The sequence below is a fragment of the Lolium perenne genome, chromosome 7 (assembly GCF_019359855.2).
Source record: "Lolium perenne isolate Kyuss_39 chromosome 7, Kyuss_2.0, whole genome shotgun sequence".
Taxonomy (NCBI): domain Eukaryota; kingdom Viridiplantae; phylum Streptophyta; class Magnoliopsida; order Poales; family Poaceae; genus Lolium; species Lolium perenne.
In genome coordinates, this window is record NC_067250.2 from 10,965,156 (window position 1) to 10,977,686 (window position 12,531).

General features: G+C 50.5%; 1 protein-coding gene and 1 long non-coding RNA gene across 2 annotated transcripts; both read right to left on the reverse strand.

Annotated features, from left to right (window-relative positions):
* Positions 1–6,757: 6,757 nt before the first annotated feature.
* On the reverse strand, positions 6,758–9,169 carry LOC127311443 (uncharacterized). The gene is made up of 3 exons (XR_007857702.2): positions 8,203–9,169; positions 7,974–8,116; positions 6,758–7,273 (listed from the first exon to the last, which is right to left on the reverse strand). It is a non-coding gene; the product is annotated as an uncharacterized lncRNA (long non-coding RNA).
* A 346-nt stretch (positions 9,170–9,515) lies between these two features.
* Positions 9,516–10,329, reverse strand: LOC139833124 (uncharacterized). The gene has a single exon (XM_071823297.1). It carries the CDS (start codon positions 10,067–10,069, stop codon positions 9,773–9,775), a length of 297 nt encoding a protein of 98 aa, XP_071679398.1. The 5' UTR covers positions 10,070–10,329; the 3' UTR covers positions 9,516–9,772.
* Between the last annotated feature and the right edge of the window lie 2,202 nt (positions 10,330–12,531).

Sequence of the window (12,531 nt, forward strand, 5' to 3'; positions counted from 1 at the left end):
CGTCGGCGGGGCTAGGTCCGCGGCGGCGGCACGGCGGAGCAGGGAGGGAGGGATTCGAGGGCAATCCGAACTGAGGACGGGTTTTTGGAGTTAGCTCACCCTCGCGAGATCGCGACCCTTTGTCCCGCCCATTGTAGCACGTGTGTCGCCCATTTGGTTTTGGGCTCGGCGCGGTGGAGGGGGCAGCGCGCGTGGACGCGCTATGAAACCCCCTGTGGGGAACCTTTCGTACCGGTTTGGGGCACCAACCGGTACCAAAGGCCTTTGGTACCGGTTGCACCCACCAACCGGTACCAAAGGGTATTTTTTTGTTTTTCTGTTTTTCTCTTTTGCTTTTTCTTTTCTGTCTTTTTTCTTTTCTTTTCTGTTTCTTTTCTTTTCTGTCTCTTTTCTTTTCTGTTTCTTTTCTTTTCTGTTTCTTTTCTATTTCTATTTATTTTTTGTTTCTTTTTCTTTTGCTTTTCTAGTTCTTTTTATGTTTCTTTTCTTTTCTATTTCTTTTGTATTTCTTTTTCTCCAACACTTGTGCACATGCATTTTTTTCAAAATATTGGCACATGCACTAATGGCATGGCCCCCTCTTTTTTTCGCCCCTGCCCCTTGTCCTTTCTCTCTCTTTTTCTCTCTTTGTCTCTGGATGAGAGACAAGAGAGGGGGCACTTCCCCCTCTCTTTTCTTTTTTTCTTTTTCTCCCTTTTTTCTTGTCTGTTTCTTTTTCTTTTCTTTTTCTTTTTCTTTTATGTTCCTTTTCTTTTCTTTTTCTTTTTTCTATTTCTTTTCTATTTATTTTTTCTATTTCTTTTCTTTACTCCTGCCACGACGCCGTCCGCCACGATGCCGCGCGGGAGAAAAAAGGAGGGAAAGAAAGGGCGGCAATAAAATTTTATTACGATTGAACTCGAATTAAAAGTACATAGATCAACTGAAAATTAAGATACATGGCTAGATTCGAATCTTGGAGTCATTCAGTCATAGTCGTGTCTAGCCCTATAAACGTCGCCACTGTAGTCGTCGTAGTCGTCGATGTCATCGTCGCTGGCATCGGGGTCGCGGTAGTCAAACCTCGGCGGGTGAGCACGCGTGGGCTGGGACTGAGGGTAGCGCAGGCGGGGGGCCACGGTAGGCCATGACGCCCTGGAGAGTCCGGCCGCGCCACCACAGCCGACGGCCGGCCTCGTTGAAGTTCGGAGGAGGCGGGCCGCCCTCCTCGTGCCTGGAAAGCGCCCTCTCACGCCGATTGATGAAGAAGCTTTCCCAAGTCGGGCTGTAGTCGGGATGCCACTGGGGATTCCTCCGCTGCTCTGGCGTGAGCTCGAAGTAGTAGTGGTTCGTGATGGCCATCTCGCGCGCCACACCTAGAGGGACTGGAGGGACCGGTACGCCTCCGACGCTTAGCAACCAGCCGGTAGGGACGCGGTAGCCCGGCGGGCAGGGGTAGTTCGAGGCGCAAAGCGCCTCCGCCTCCCGGGGGGTTAGAGATACGATGGAAGCCATGGGAGAGAATGATGAGGTTTGCAGATATGAGTCTAGATGTGATATGTAAATGGTGGCCAAGTCTACATATATATAGTGAAAAAATGGCGGGAAGACAGAGGCGGGAACCGGTGGAAAGCGCGGAAAGAAAATAGGCGGGAAGACAGAGGCAAACCTTTAGTACCGGTTGGTGGGTGCAACCGGTACTAAAGCTGTCGGAAGGATAAGGACGCCCTGCTCGATGAGATAAAGTATGTAGCGCACGATGCCCTGTCGGTGGGATAAGGACGCGTGGGTAACCTCTAGTACCGGTTGGTGGGTGCAACCGGTACTAAAGCTGTCGGCAGGATAATGACGCCCTGCTCGATGAGCTAAAGTGTGTAGCGCACGACGCCCTGTCGGTGGGATAAGGACGCGTGGGAAACATTTAGTACCGGCTGGTGGGTGCAACCAGTACTAAAGTTGTCGGCAGGATAAGGACGCCCTGCTTGAACCGGTGCTAAAGATGGGGGGTCTAAATCTGGGGGAGGCTTATCTGGTGTTTGCCTTATCTGGGGTGGTTTCATCTGGGGGGAGGGGATTATCTGGAGGCACACACCGCTATATATAGCCCCTCCGGCGAGAGTAGAGAGAACAAAGAGAGAAGATGCAACGACCAAGAAGGAAAGAGCCTCTCCGGCGAAGTTTCTCGAAGATGTCTTAGATGGCCGGCCGTCTTAGACATCTTCGGAAGCTTCGCCCGAGAACTCTTCCCGCAAGCAAGCTAGGAGACCCGCTCGCAAGCTACTAGTATACACCCAACAAATAGTAGCTCATGGTAAGGAGCTAGGGGAGAGCATAGAGAGCTTCCAGGGAGCTGGTATATAACCCGACGACGGCGACCTCGAAGGAAAGATCCTCTCCGGCGGAGTTTCTCGAAGATGTCTTAGATGGACGGCCGTCTTAGACATCTTCGGAAGCTCCGCCCGAGTAACTCTTCCAGCAAGTCCCGCTCGGAAGCCTCGGAAAGCTACTTAAATAGTAAAACAAGCCAACCATCTCCATTGTTAATATCTTACATACAGTAACATCATTACACAAAAGTGATTTCCATATTGAGATACACAAGTTATGATCCCTATATGTAGCTAGCTAGTCTTCTGAGTTTTCTTCGTCCGTTTCCCTTTCTTCTTACTGCGACGCAACCATGGACAATCTTCATTGTTTAAGATGATGCTTGGGTCAATTTTTACCTTGAAGGGTGGAATATCGTCAAACTTATTATAATCTTCTGACATGTCTGTCTTGTCCTCTACTCCCACGATGTTTCTTTTTCCTGAAAGAACTATGTGCCGCTTTGGCTCATTGTATGATGTGTCCTCTTGCCTTTCTTTTCTTTTTTTCGGTTTGCTAGACATGTCCTTCACATAAAAAACCTGAGCCACTTCACTGGCTAGGACGAATGGTTCGGTGTCGTACCCTAGATTCTTGAAATCCACTGTAGTCATTCCGTCGCTGGTCTACCTGTACCCCGTCTTTCAGGTTGAACCATTTGCACCGGAACAAAGGGACCTTGAAATTAGGTCCATAGTCAAGTTCCCATATCTCCTCTATGTACCCATAATATGTGACCTTGTTCCCATTGCCATCTTCTGCATCAAAGCGGACACCACTGTTTTGGTTGGTGCTCTTTTTGTCTTGGGCGAAAGTGTAAAATGTGTTCCCATTAATCTCGTACCCTTGAAAATTCAATATAGTAGAAGATGGTTGCTTGGCCAACAAGTATAGCTGCTCGTCATCGGTGACATTCATGAGACATGTTTGCAACCAACCGCCGAAAGTCTTCATGTGTTCTCCATCAATCCAATCTTCACGTTGCTCCGGGTATTTAGAGCGTAAGATCTCCTTGTGTTCCTCTTTGTACGGAGCCACCAAGATGGAATTATGTAGAACTATGTAGTGTGCTTGAGTGAAAGAATGTCCGTCCATACACGTTGCTGATTTCTTTCCTAGCGTGCCTTTTCCACGCAGTCTCCCCTCATAGCGCGATTCAGGAACACCGATCGGCTTAAGGTCAGGAATAAAGTCAACACAAAACTCAATGACCTCCTCTGTTCCATAGCCCTTGGAGATGCTTCCTTCTGGCCTAGCACGGTTATGAACGTACTTCTTTAAGACTCCCATGAATCTCTCAAAGGGGAACATGTTGTGTAGAAATACAGGACCGAGAACGCCAATCTCTTTGACCAGGTGAACTAGGAGATGTGTCATAATATTGAAGAAGGATGGTGGGAACACCAACTCGAAGCTGACTAGACATTGGACCACATCCTTCTGTAAATTTTGTAGAGTAAGTGGATTGATCACCTTCTGAGAAATTGCATTGAGGAACGCACATAGCTTCACAATGGGTACTCGAACATTTTCCGGCAGAAGCCCCCTCAATGCAACCGGAAGTAATTGTGTCATAATCACGTGGCAGTCATGAGACTTTAGGTTTTGAAACTTTTTCTCTGACATGTTTATTATTCCCTTTATATTCGACGAGAAGCCAGACGGGACCTTGATGCTACTCAGGACTTCAAAAAAGATCTCCTTCTCCTCTTTGGTAAGAGCGTAGCTGGCAGGACCTTGATACTTCTCTGGATTCAGGTTGTTTCCTTCGTGGATACTTTGCTGGTCCTGCCGTGCATCCGGTGTATCTTTTGTCTTCCCATACACGCCCAAGAAGTTTAGCAGGTTCACGCAAAGATTTTTCGTCACGTGCATCACGTCGATTGCAGAGTGAACCTCTAAGAATTTCCAGTAGGGTAGCTCCCAAAATATCGACTTCTTCTTCCACATGGGTACGTGTCCGTCAACATCATGCGGAACAGATTGTCCGCCGGGACCCTTTCCAAAGATCACTTTTAAATCCTTGACCATATCATATATAACTTCCCCAGTAGGGCGGGTAGGCTTCGTTCGGTTATCTGCCTCACCTCCGAAATGCTTTCCTCTCTTTCTTACGTGATGTTGTTTTGGAAGAAATCGACGATGCCCCAGGTACACATTCTTGTTTCCCAAATAATTACTGTCAGTCTCACCTAAACAGTGTGTGCATGCATTGTATCCCTTGTTTGACTGCCCTGAAATGTTACCAAGAGCAGGCCAATCATTGATGGTTACAAATAACAACGCTCGTAGGTTAAATTCCTTTTGTTCGTGCTCATCCCACATAGGTACACCTTCGTCACGCCACAACTCTAAAAGTTCTTCAACCAATGGCCTTAGGTACACATCAATGTCGTTGCCGGGTTGCTTCGGGCCCTGGATGAGCACTGGCATCATAATGAACTTCCGGTTCGTGCACAACCAAGGAGGAAGGTTATAGATACATAGAGTCACTGGCCAGGTGCTATGACTGGAGCTCTGCTCCCCGAAAGGGTTAAAGCCATCTGTACTTAGACCAAATCTTAAGTTCCTTGCGTCATCTGAAAATGACTTGAACTCTCTGTCGATTTTTCTCCACTGCGACCCGTCAGCGGGGTGTCTCAGCATCACATCTTTCTTACGGTCCTCTTTGTGCCATCGCAACAACTTGGCATGCTCTTTGTTCTGGAACAAATGTTTCAACCGTGGTATTATAGGAGCATACCACATCACCTTCGCAGGAACCCTCTTCCTGGGGGTGGACTCACCCTCAACATCGCCAGGGTCATCTCGCCTGATCTTATACCTCAATGCACTACATACCGGGCATGCATTCAAATTCTCGTACTCCCCGCGGTAGAGGATGCAGTCATTGATGCATGCATGTATCTTCTGCACCTCTAATCCTAGAGGGCAGACAACCTTCTTTGCTTCGTACGTGCTAGAGGGCAACATGTTCTCCCCTGGAAGCATCTTCTTTATTATTTTCAGCAACTTTTCAAATCCCTTGTCAGAAGTACCATTCTCTGCCTTCCACTGCAGCAATTCCAGCGTGGTACCCAGCTTTTTCTGACCATTTTCGCAATTTGGGTACAACAGTTTGTTGTGATCCTCTAACATTTTCTCCAACTTCAACCTCTCCTTTTCATTTCCGCAGTTCATCTTCGCATCAAGAATGGCCCGACCCAAATCGTCATCCGGGTCATCAAAAATCGGCTCATCGAAAATGGGCTCTTCTTCAGCTTCGTCTTCCCCCATTCTACTACCACCGTATTCAGTGAATAAGGGATAGTTATCACTATCCTCTTCTTCTTCGTTGTCTTCCAATATAACCCCTCTTTCTCCGTGCTTGGTCCAACAATTATAGCTGGGCATGAAACCGTTCTCCAGCAGGTGGACGTGAAGGGTCTTCGAGGTAGAGTAATCCTTCATATTCTTACAGGAACTACATGGACAATACATGAAACCATTCGACCGCCTGTTTGCCTCAGCCACGTTGAGAAAATAATGCATGCCAGTAATGAACTCGGGATGGCACCGGTCAACGTACATCCATTGTCGACTCATCTGCATTTTATATGTATATCAAAAATCATTAAATACACAACATCATGGATATATGAGTGACCAACTTAATTAATATTCAAGTTCATCACATAAAACTAATTGTTTTTTATAAAAAAGAAGAGGGGCTCACCGAGGTGGTACCGTGCCGGCTAGGGGACGACGCTGGCGATCGACAGCGGTAAGGACGGGGATGATACTAATTAAAACCTACAAAACATACCATAATTTCAGCTCAAATTGCATATAAAAATATAAAATCACTAACTTAGGCATTTCATCGAGCACCTTGCTTGCACTACAAAAATAGTACGAGTTAAAACTACCAAAGAACTGAGCTAAATTAGGAACGCCGGAAGGAAGGATGATATTGCTAACCCTTGGATAGATGGAGGTCGTTAATCTTGTTAAAATGGTGGAGAAAGAATGAAAATTTGTTGGAGTGTGAGAGGTGCAAAAGTTTTAGAAATGTGAGAGAGATGAAAATGAGAATGGATCGGGGGCGGGGGAGGGGCAGTGAGCATATGAGGCACCCTTTAGTACCGGTTGCTAACACAAACCGGTACCAAAGGTCCAACCTTGGCCCCACCCTCACCTGCCATTCTGGCCGAAGACCTTTCGTACCGGTTCCTAACACGAACAGGTACGAAAGCTCGTAACGAACCGGTACGAATGCCTGAGCGTCCGAACCGGTACAAATGCCACCTTTAATACCGGTTCGTAAGGGAACCGGTATTAAAGTCTTAGATGGATGAGAGGTTTTCTACTAGTGGCCCTTTGCCGTGCAAATAGTTGCACGGCAAAGAAAGTTTTTCCCGTAGTGTTATGAGAGATCTCACCTCAGCAATTGAACATATGTACATCAAATATAATGCACTGCCAACAAAAGAAGGCATCCAGCTTTTGCTTCCTGCTAAGGCACCTTGCTTTTCTCTGCCTTTTCTTCTGAAATGTCCTAGAATGACCTCATGTAAGAGTTGATGGTAGATTAACATTTACATAGAAAAGTAGAGAGCATTTGACCCAAAAAAAACTCAAATAGAAGGACAATAAAATCAGAAGAGGAAGCATGTTGAACGCTATGATTGATAGTACAAAACACTCCTAAACTTGCTGAAAGAAAATTATGCTACACTTAAAATACAGATGAGCACATAAACAACCAACTTGATTATTGAGCACAAATCTCAGAATAATAGGAAATTAAATGGGCTTGTATAAAGCTCGGTAATGTCCTTCTAGCTAATCCATCCAAAAAATTATGAGGCTCCATTCTCATTTACATGCTCTTCACGCTTCAGCAACTGAAAAATACTTGGGATGAAACAGGAGCAGCTGGAAAAACCTGCAGTCCATGTCATACTCACGTCAAGAGAGTTCAACAAACAACGGTTGTTCAGAAAGTTCGCTAATCAAAAGAATATACAGGAATGCAGACTCAAGAAGTCTCCCGGACTATCAAAGCCTACCAATGGGAAATCAATAGGCAAAACAGGAAGACATGTCAAGTAGGTATGTTTGGTGATCAGATCATCACATCCCTAGTCCAACTTGATTGGTGTTGTATATGAACTTGTGAAGCCACAATTATTTCCTGGTGCAACATGCACGTCCAAAAAAACAATTTAGTAAGGCTAATTATCTGCAAATGTTATCGCTATCTTTAAGCTGTGGCGATCAAACAACACAGACCGGTTACATGGCACAACACTCATACAGATAAAATGTATTAGCATGAAATGCTTCAGAGCAAGCTGCCAGCAAGATAAATGAAAGGCAAGCTCACAGCCCTAGCATTGCTATCAAAAAAAAAAACTACACTATAAAACGCTGCTACATAATAGAGGGTCTGGGCCGTCTGGTTTCATATGCACAAAATAAATCCTGAAAACAAATGAATAGGAAGCGACACTAAATAACTGAGTGTCTAATGCAGACATACTGAAAATGCTGGGATATAAATAACCATATATGGAACCAGAGCGACATCTAGTCTGACAAAAAAAGATACGTAAGACTCCAGCACAAGTACAAATTATATGTACCTTCCATAGCTAGCCTCAAACATGAACCAGTTATAAGTCATCATGGTAACCATTGCCATCAGAAGAAGTTTCAGTGCAAGTCACCGATAGACAGAAAACCAATGCCCTGGTGGACCAGCTGATTTTATCAGCATGAAGTGGACCTTGAAAACGAAAAGCATAGAACATCTAGTAATAAGCGGGATGTACACCATACATACAGTGGAAATATGGGATAGCACTAATGTACCTGAAACTGTAAATTAATGTCTATGTTTTTAGAGATGGTGAAGCACTTCCTTTCTTGTCTCCATGGTTTGTACAGCAGATGTCATCTATTGCAAGAGCATTAAACCCTTTTTCGAGTCGCCATGATCTGCTCACTCATGACCATATAATCTGCTGGCCACTTGTGGAGTTTGAGGAGAAAACAGCAAGTATTGGGCATATGGAATTTCCGCACCAGAAGATTACAATCACTAAGCACTCTCATGAGAGAGTACACTGTGACATCTGCCTCCTCTCTATTCCGCCATACACAACGGATAATCATCCAATACACAAGGACCAACTTCCTCTGTTTGTCACCCCAGGTATAGAGCTGAAGGCAATGATTGATCATCTATAGCAGGACCCTCGTCCTCTGCAGATAAGTGCATCTATGATCCAACCTGTTCTGTGTATCTAAAATATGTAACATAACTGAGAGTGTTTGGGAGTAGGGTTAACCTCGTCCGGATTCGAAGAAATCAATGAGGAAAAAGGACGCGAAATAAACCCACTCAGGTCAGCAGCAAACAACCTGCTCGTGGAGTCGTGGCCCTCCCTGGATCTCACCTCTGCAATCATGGCTGCGGCGAGCCCGTCACTCAAGGCTGAGCCGATCCCGTCCATCACGCTCCCCGGAGGCGAGCGCGCTATGATGCCCTCAGCCGCGCCCACGCCTCCCAGCCACGCTGGTCTCCAGCTTCCCCTCGACGTCTCGTTCACAGGAGAGTACTGCCCCTGTACGCTCTGCTCCGGACCGCGTCAAGGACCAGGACCTCCTCCGGCTGAAGCGTGGAGATGAAGCTCCTGGGGATGGCACACGCGCGGCAGGGATGGAGTCGTGGGCGGCGGCGAGGAGCGCGCCGGAGCGTGGAACTGCTGCAAGGGGAGGCCCAGGGCAAAGGCTGCGGGGAGGAGAGAGGAGGACGGAGGGGACATGGATGGGGAACTGTTCTTTTTTTTTGTGGGAGGGGGTTCGGCTCCAAGCAGTGGAGTTTCTCGATTCATCCGCGCCGCTTTGACCATTTTGTCGCTGATTCACACGAAGCCGGAAAATAGGACACGTACCAAATTTACCCACTATTTTTAACAGGGACCTCAGACACCGGTAGAGACTGCAACAATAGAAAGGAAATAAGGGCAGGAACCGGTAACCGGTTGCCTCCGAACTCAAATAAGAAAGAAATAGAAAATTACCGCTGGAGTGAATCAAGGAGAGAAAGAAAAGAAGGACACGGGGTGTGACGTAACTACATGAGGGAAGAGAGGATAATTAGTCCATCTACAGTACCCAAATTGATATGAAGTGCACTAGTTTGATCAGCTTTTATATAGGCTATAACGAGGATACAGAGTCCAGTAGCTTATATACAAATACAGTAAATAAATAAAGAATTGGTTACACTTATACATGTAACACTGTAATCTGTACAACATGTGGTCGCAGTTAGAAGCACAAGTTAACAACAACGAAAGAACACGCCTTTTTTTTCAGCGAAACAAGAATCATCAGTCGCACGGCTTGATCACGGAAGCACCTCGCGATTTATTCCCTAGCGCCAGACGATGGTCTCGAAGCAGTCGATCCCGTCGAACTCCGGCGCGAACCGCGGCCGCCTTGTCTCCTCTCGCGGCGGAAGCTGCGACTGCGACTGCGATTTCCCCTTTCTGCCCAGCTGCTGCTGCTGCTCTGCCTCCGCCGTCTGACCGGCTTGCTGCCCCGCCGGGACGTCCTGCAGCTTCATGCCCCGCCACGACAGCCGGGCCCAGCTGCCGCCGGTGGCGTCGGCGCCGGGGGCGATGTCGGCCGGCGAGGCGCTCAGGATCGAGAAGGCCAGCACCTTGTCCATGATTGATCAGAGACGGATGATTCTTGTAACAGCTGCCGACGATTTGTTGCACGCCCTCTGACTTTGCTTGATTGCTTGCTTCGATCGATAGATTTGCTTTCTTTGCTTGCTTGCTGGGTTGGTTGGTTGGTTGAGAGAGAGAGAGAGAAGGGACCCCGGCCGGGTTATATACGGCGAAGCATAGAAGGTTTGGTCATGGCGGTTCCGTGCGCTGGAGGAGTCGAGAATATTCGTGGACGCGCGCGGAGGAGAGCCAATCGAGACAGGACGAGCTCGCTCGTGACGCACGCGGTGGAAGCTACGCCTCGCGGTTTCGTTTTCTGTGCTGCCTTGTTTGGGTCCGCCATTGACGTGGTGGCTGGCGGCGGTTGACCATCTCTGACCAGGCACGTACGCTTACAGGGAAAACTGGGTATGTAAGGGCATCTCCAACCGGGCGACCCAAACGGACAGCGTTTTTCATCCGTTTGGGTCGTGCGACGGACACACGGATATCGCGCGGACGCGCACACACGTCCGCCTCCACTTTTATTCCCCAACGCCACAGACGACCCAAACCGAAACCCTCTTTCGCTGAAGAGCTTGTGCCGTCGACGAGGACGGGCCGGGGCTGGCGGCGCTCCGCAGCTGCGTGGCGGGCGAGGCCGGCGACGGCGCGGGCATGGCGAGGCTGGCGACGGCGCAGCCGTGGCGGGCGAGCTCGGCGCGAGCCCCTCGACGGCGCGGCGTTGCGCGGCTTCAGGCTACGGCGCGGCCATGGCGCGGCTAAGCGAGGCCGGCGAGGGCGGCGTGCGTGGCGAGCCCCTCGACGGCGCGGCCATGGCGAGGCGCGCGAGTCCTGCGCGGCCGAGAGAGGCGCGGCCGTGGCGAGGCGAGCCCCGCGCGACCGGGACCTCCGCCATCCGCTCCCTCCCGCTGCCCCGTTCTCATCGGCGCGGGCGGCCCTGCGAGGCGGCCCGAGGTGCGGCGCGTCCTGTCCCTGCCCGGCGCCGCGGCGGGGCGTGAACGCGCGCGGCGGCGTGGGTTGCGACGCGGTCGGTGTGCGGGAGCTCGGCCTCCGCCCCGCCCTGGCGCGCACGGCCGGCTCCGGCCCGCACGTGGCCGGCCTCTGCCGCTCGTTTACGTCGCTGCTCGCGGCCGTGCACCGCGCGAAGATCTTCTCCGACGTCCGCAGCGCGCCCCAGCCGGCCATCGCCGCACGCTGCCTCGTCTCCGCCGCGCGCTGCCCCGTCTCCGGGCGCGCCCAAACAGCAGCGGCTGCGCGCGCGAGCACCCGCAGCAGCGCATGGCTTCGTCCTCGACATCACCGGCCTGCTGCGTGGGCACTCGGTCACCAGCACCAGCAGCAAGCCTGGCATCCGTGCTGCCTTTGGAGGAGAACAGCTGCTGCACGTCGGCCTCGCAGCGTGCGCGCGCGATGCGGCGCGATGCGGCGGGACTCGGGAGCGGTTGGAGCGCGTGGCGTCGTGTGGTGGGCGCGGCACGGGGGCGGCATCGAGGCGGCGTGGGCTCGCAGCGGACGTGCTCGCGGGAGCGGCCGGTGGCCGGCGTCATGGCGAAGGCGCGGCGTGGGCAGAGTTGTAGCGCGGGGCGGCCAGCTCCAACGGAGGCCGCGCACGTGCTGCCTCGCCGGAGGCCGAGGCCGGGGACGCCGTGCCGCGCCCGTGCCTGCCTCGCCGGAGGCCGCACCCGCGATGCGGCTCGACGGAGACCTCCTCCCACAGCGGCGTCGTGGGCGGCGTCGTGGCGCGGCGGAGGGCGGCGTCGTGGCGCGGCACAGGGCGGCGTCGCGGCCGACGTGCTATTACCGGCGGCGCGTCTTGCTCGGCGGCGCTCGTTTCTGCTCCGGTGACTTCCAGCATGATTGAAAAAAAAGGAGACGGCGGCGGCAGGGGTCTCCAGGCGAGGGTGGCGCCGGAGCTCGGCTAGGTGAGCTCCAATCCGGCGAGTAGCGTTGAAGTTTTTCATGGAGGAAAAGCAACAGAGGAAGACAGAGGAGAGAGAGAAGGCTGGGACCATGCGGTTGCATTTTGTGTCTCTGTCACATGGGTCAGGACGCGGACACAGGCGGATACAACGGACGCCCGCGTTCGTCCGGCTCGTCCCAAAAGACTCCTAAATTTGGTCCAGCTTTGGGTCGTGCCGGACGCTACGTCTGTCCGTTTTTAATTTGGGTCGGTCCGTTGGGAGCAGATTTTACCCAAACGGACCAATCTAATGTCCGTTTGTCCATTTGGGTAGCCTGGTTGGAGATGCCCTAAGTGTGGCTGTTTGAGCAGAGAGTATAGTGAGATCTACGCTTAACATCAATTTATTATTTGGAGGCTACATCTTCACTTTAATAGGCTATCTTCAATTTAATAATTTCGTTCAACTTCAGTGAGATTGTAAATTTATTAAATCGACCACCAGATTTCAAAAAGAAAAACTGAGGAAAATCCGTGTTAGTTGAATGCATTGAG

Excerpts from the sequence above, each read along its gene's own strand:
- LOC139833124 (XM_071823297.1), bottom strand. The coding sequence starts at position 10,069 with ATGGACAAGGTGCTGGCCTTCTCGATCCTGAGCGCCTCGCCGGCCGAC.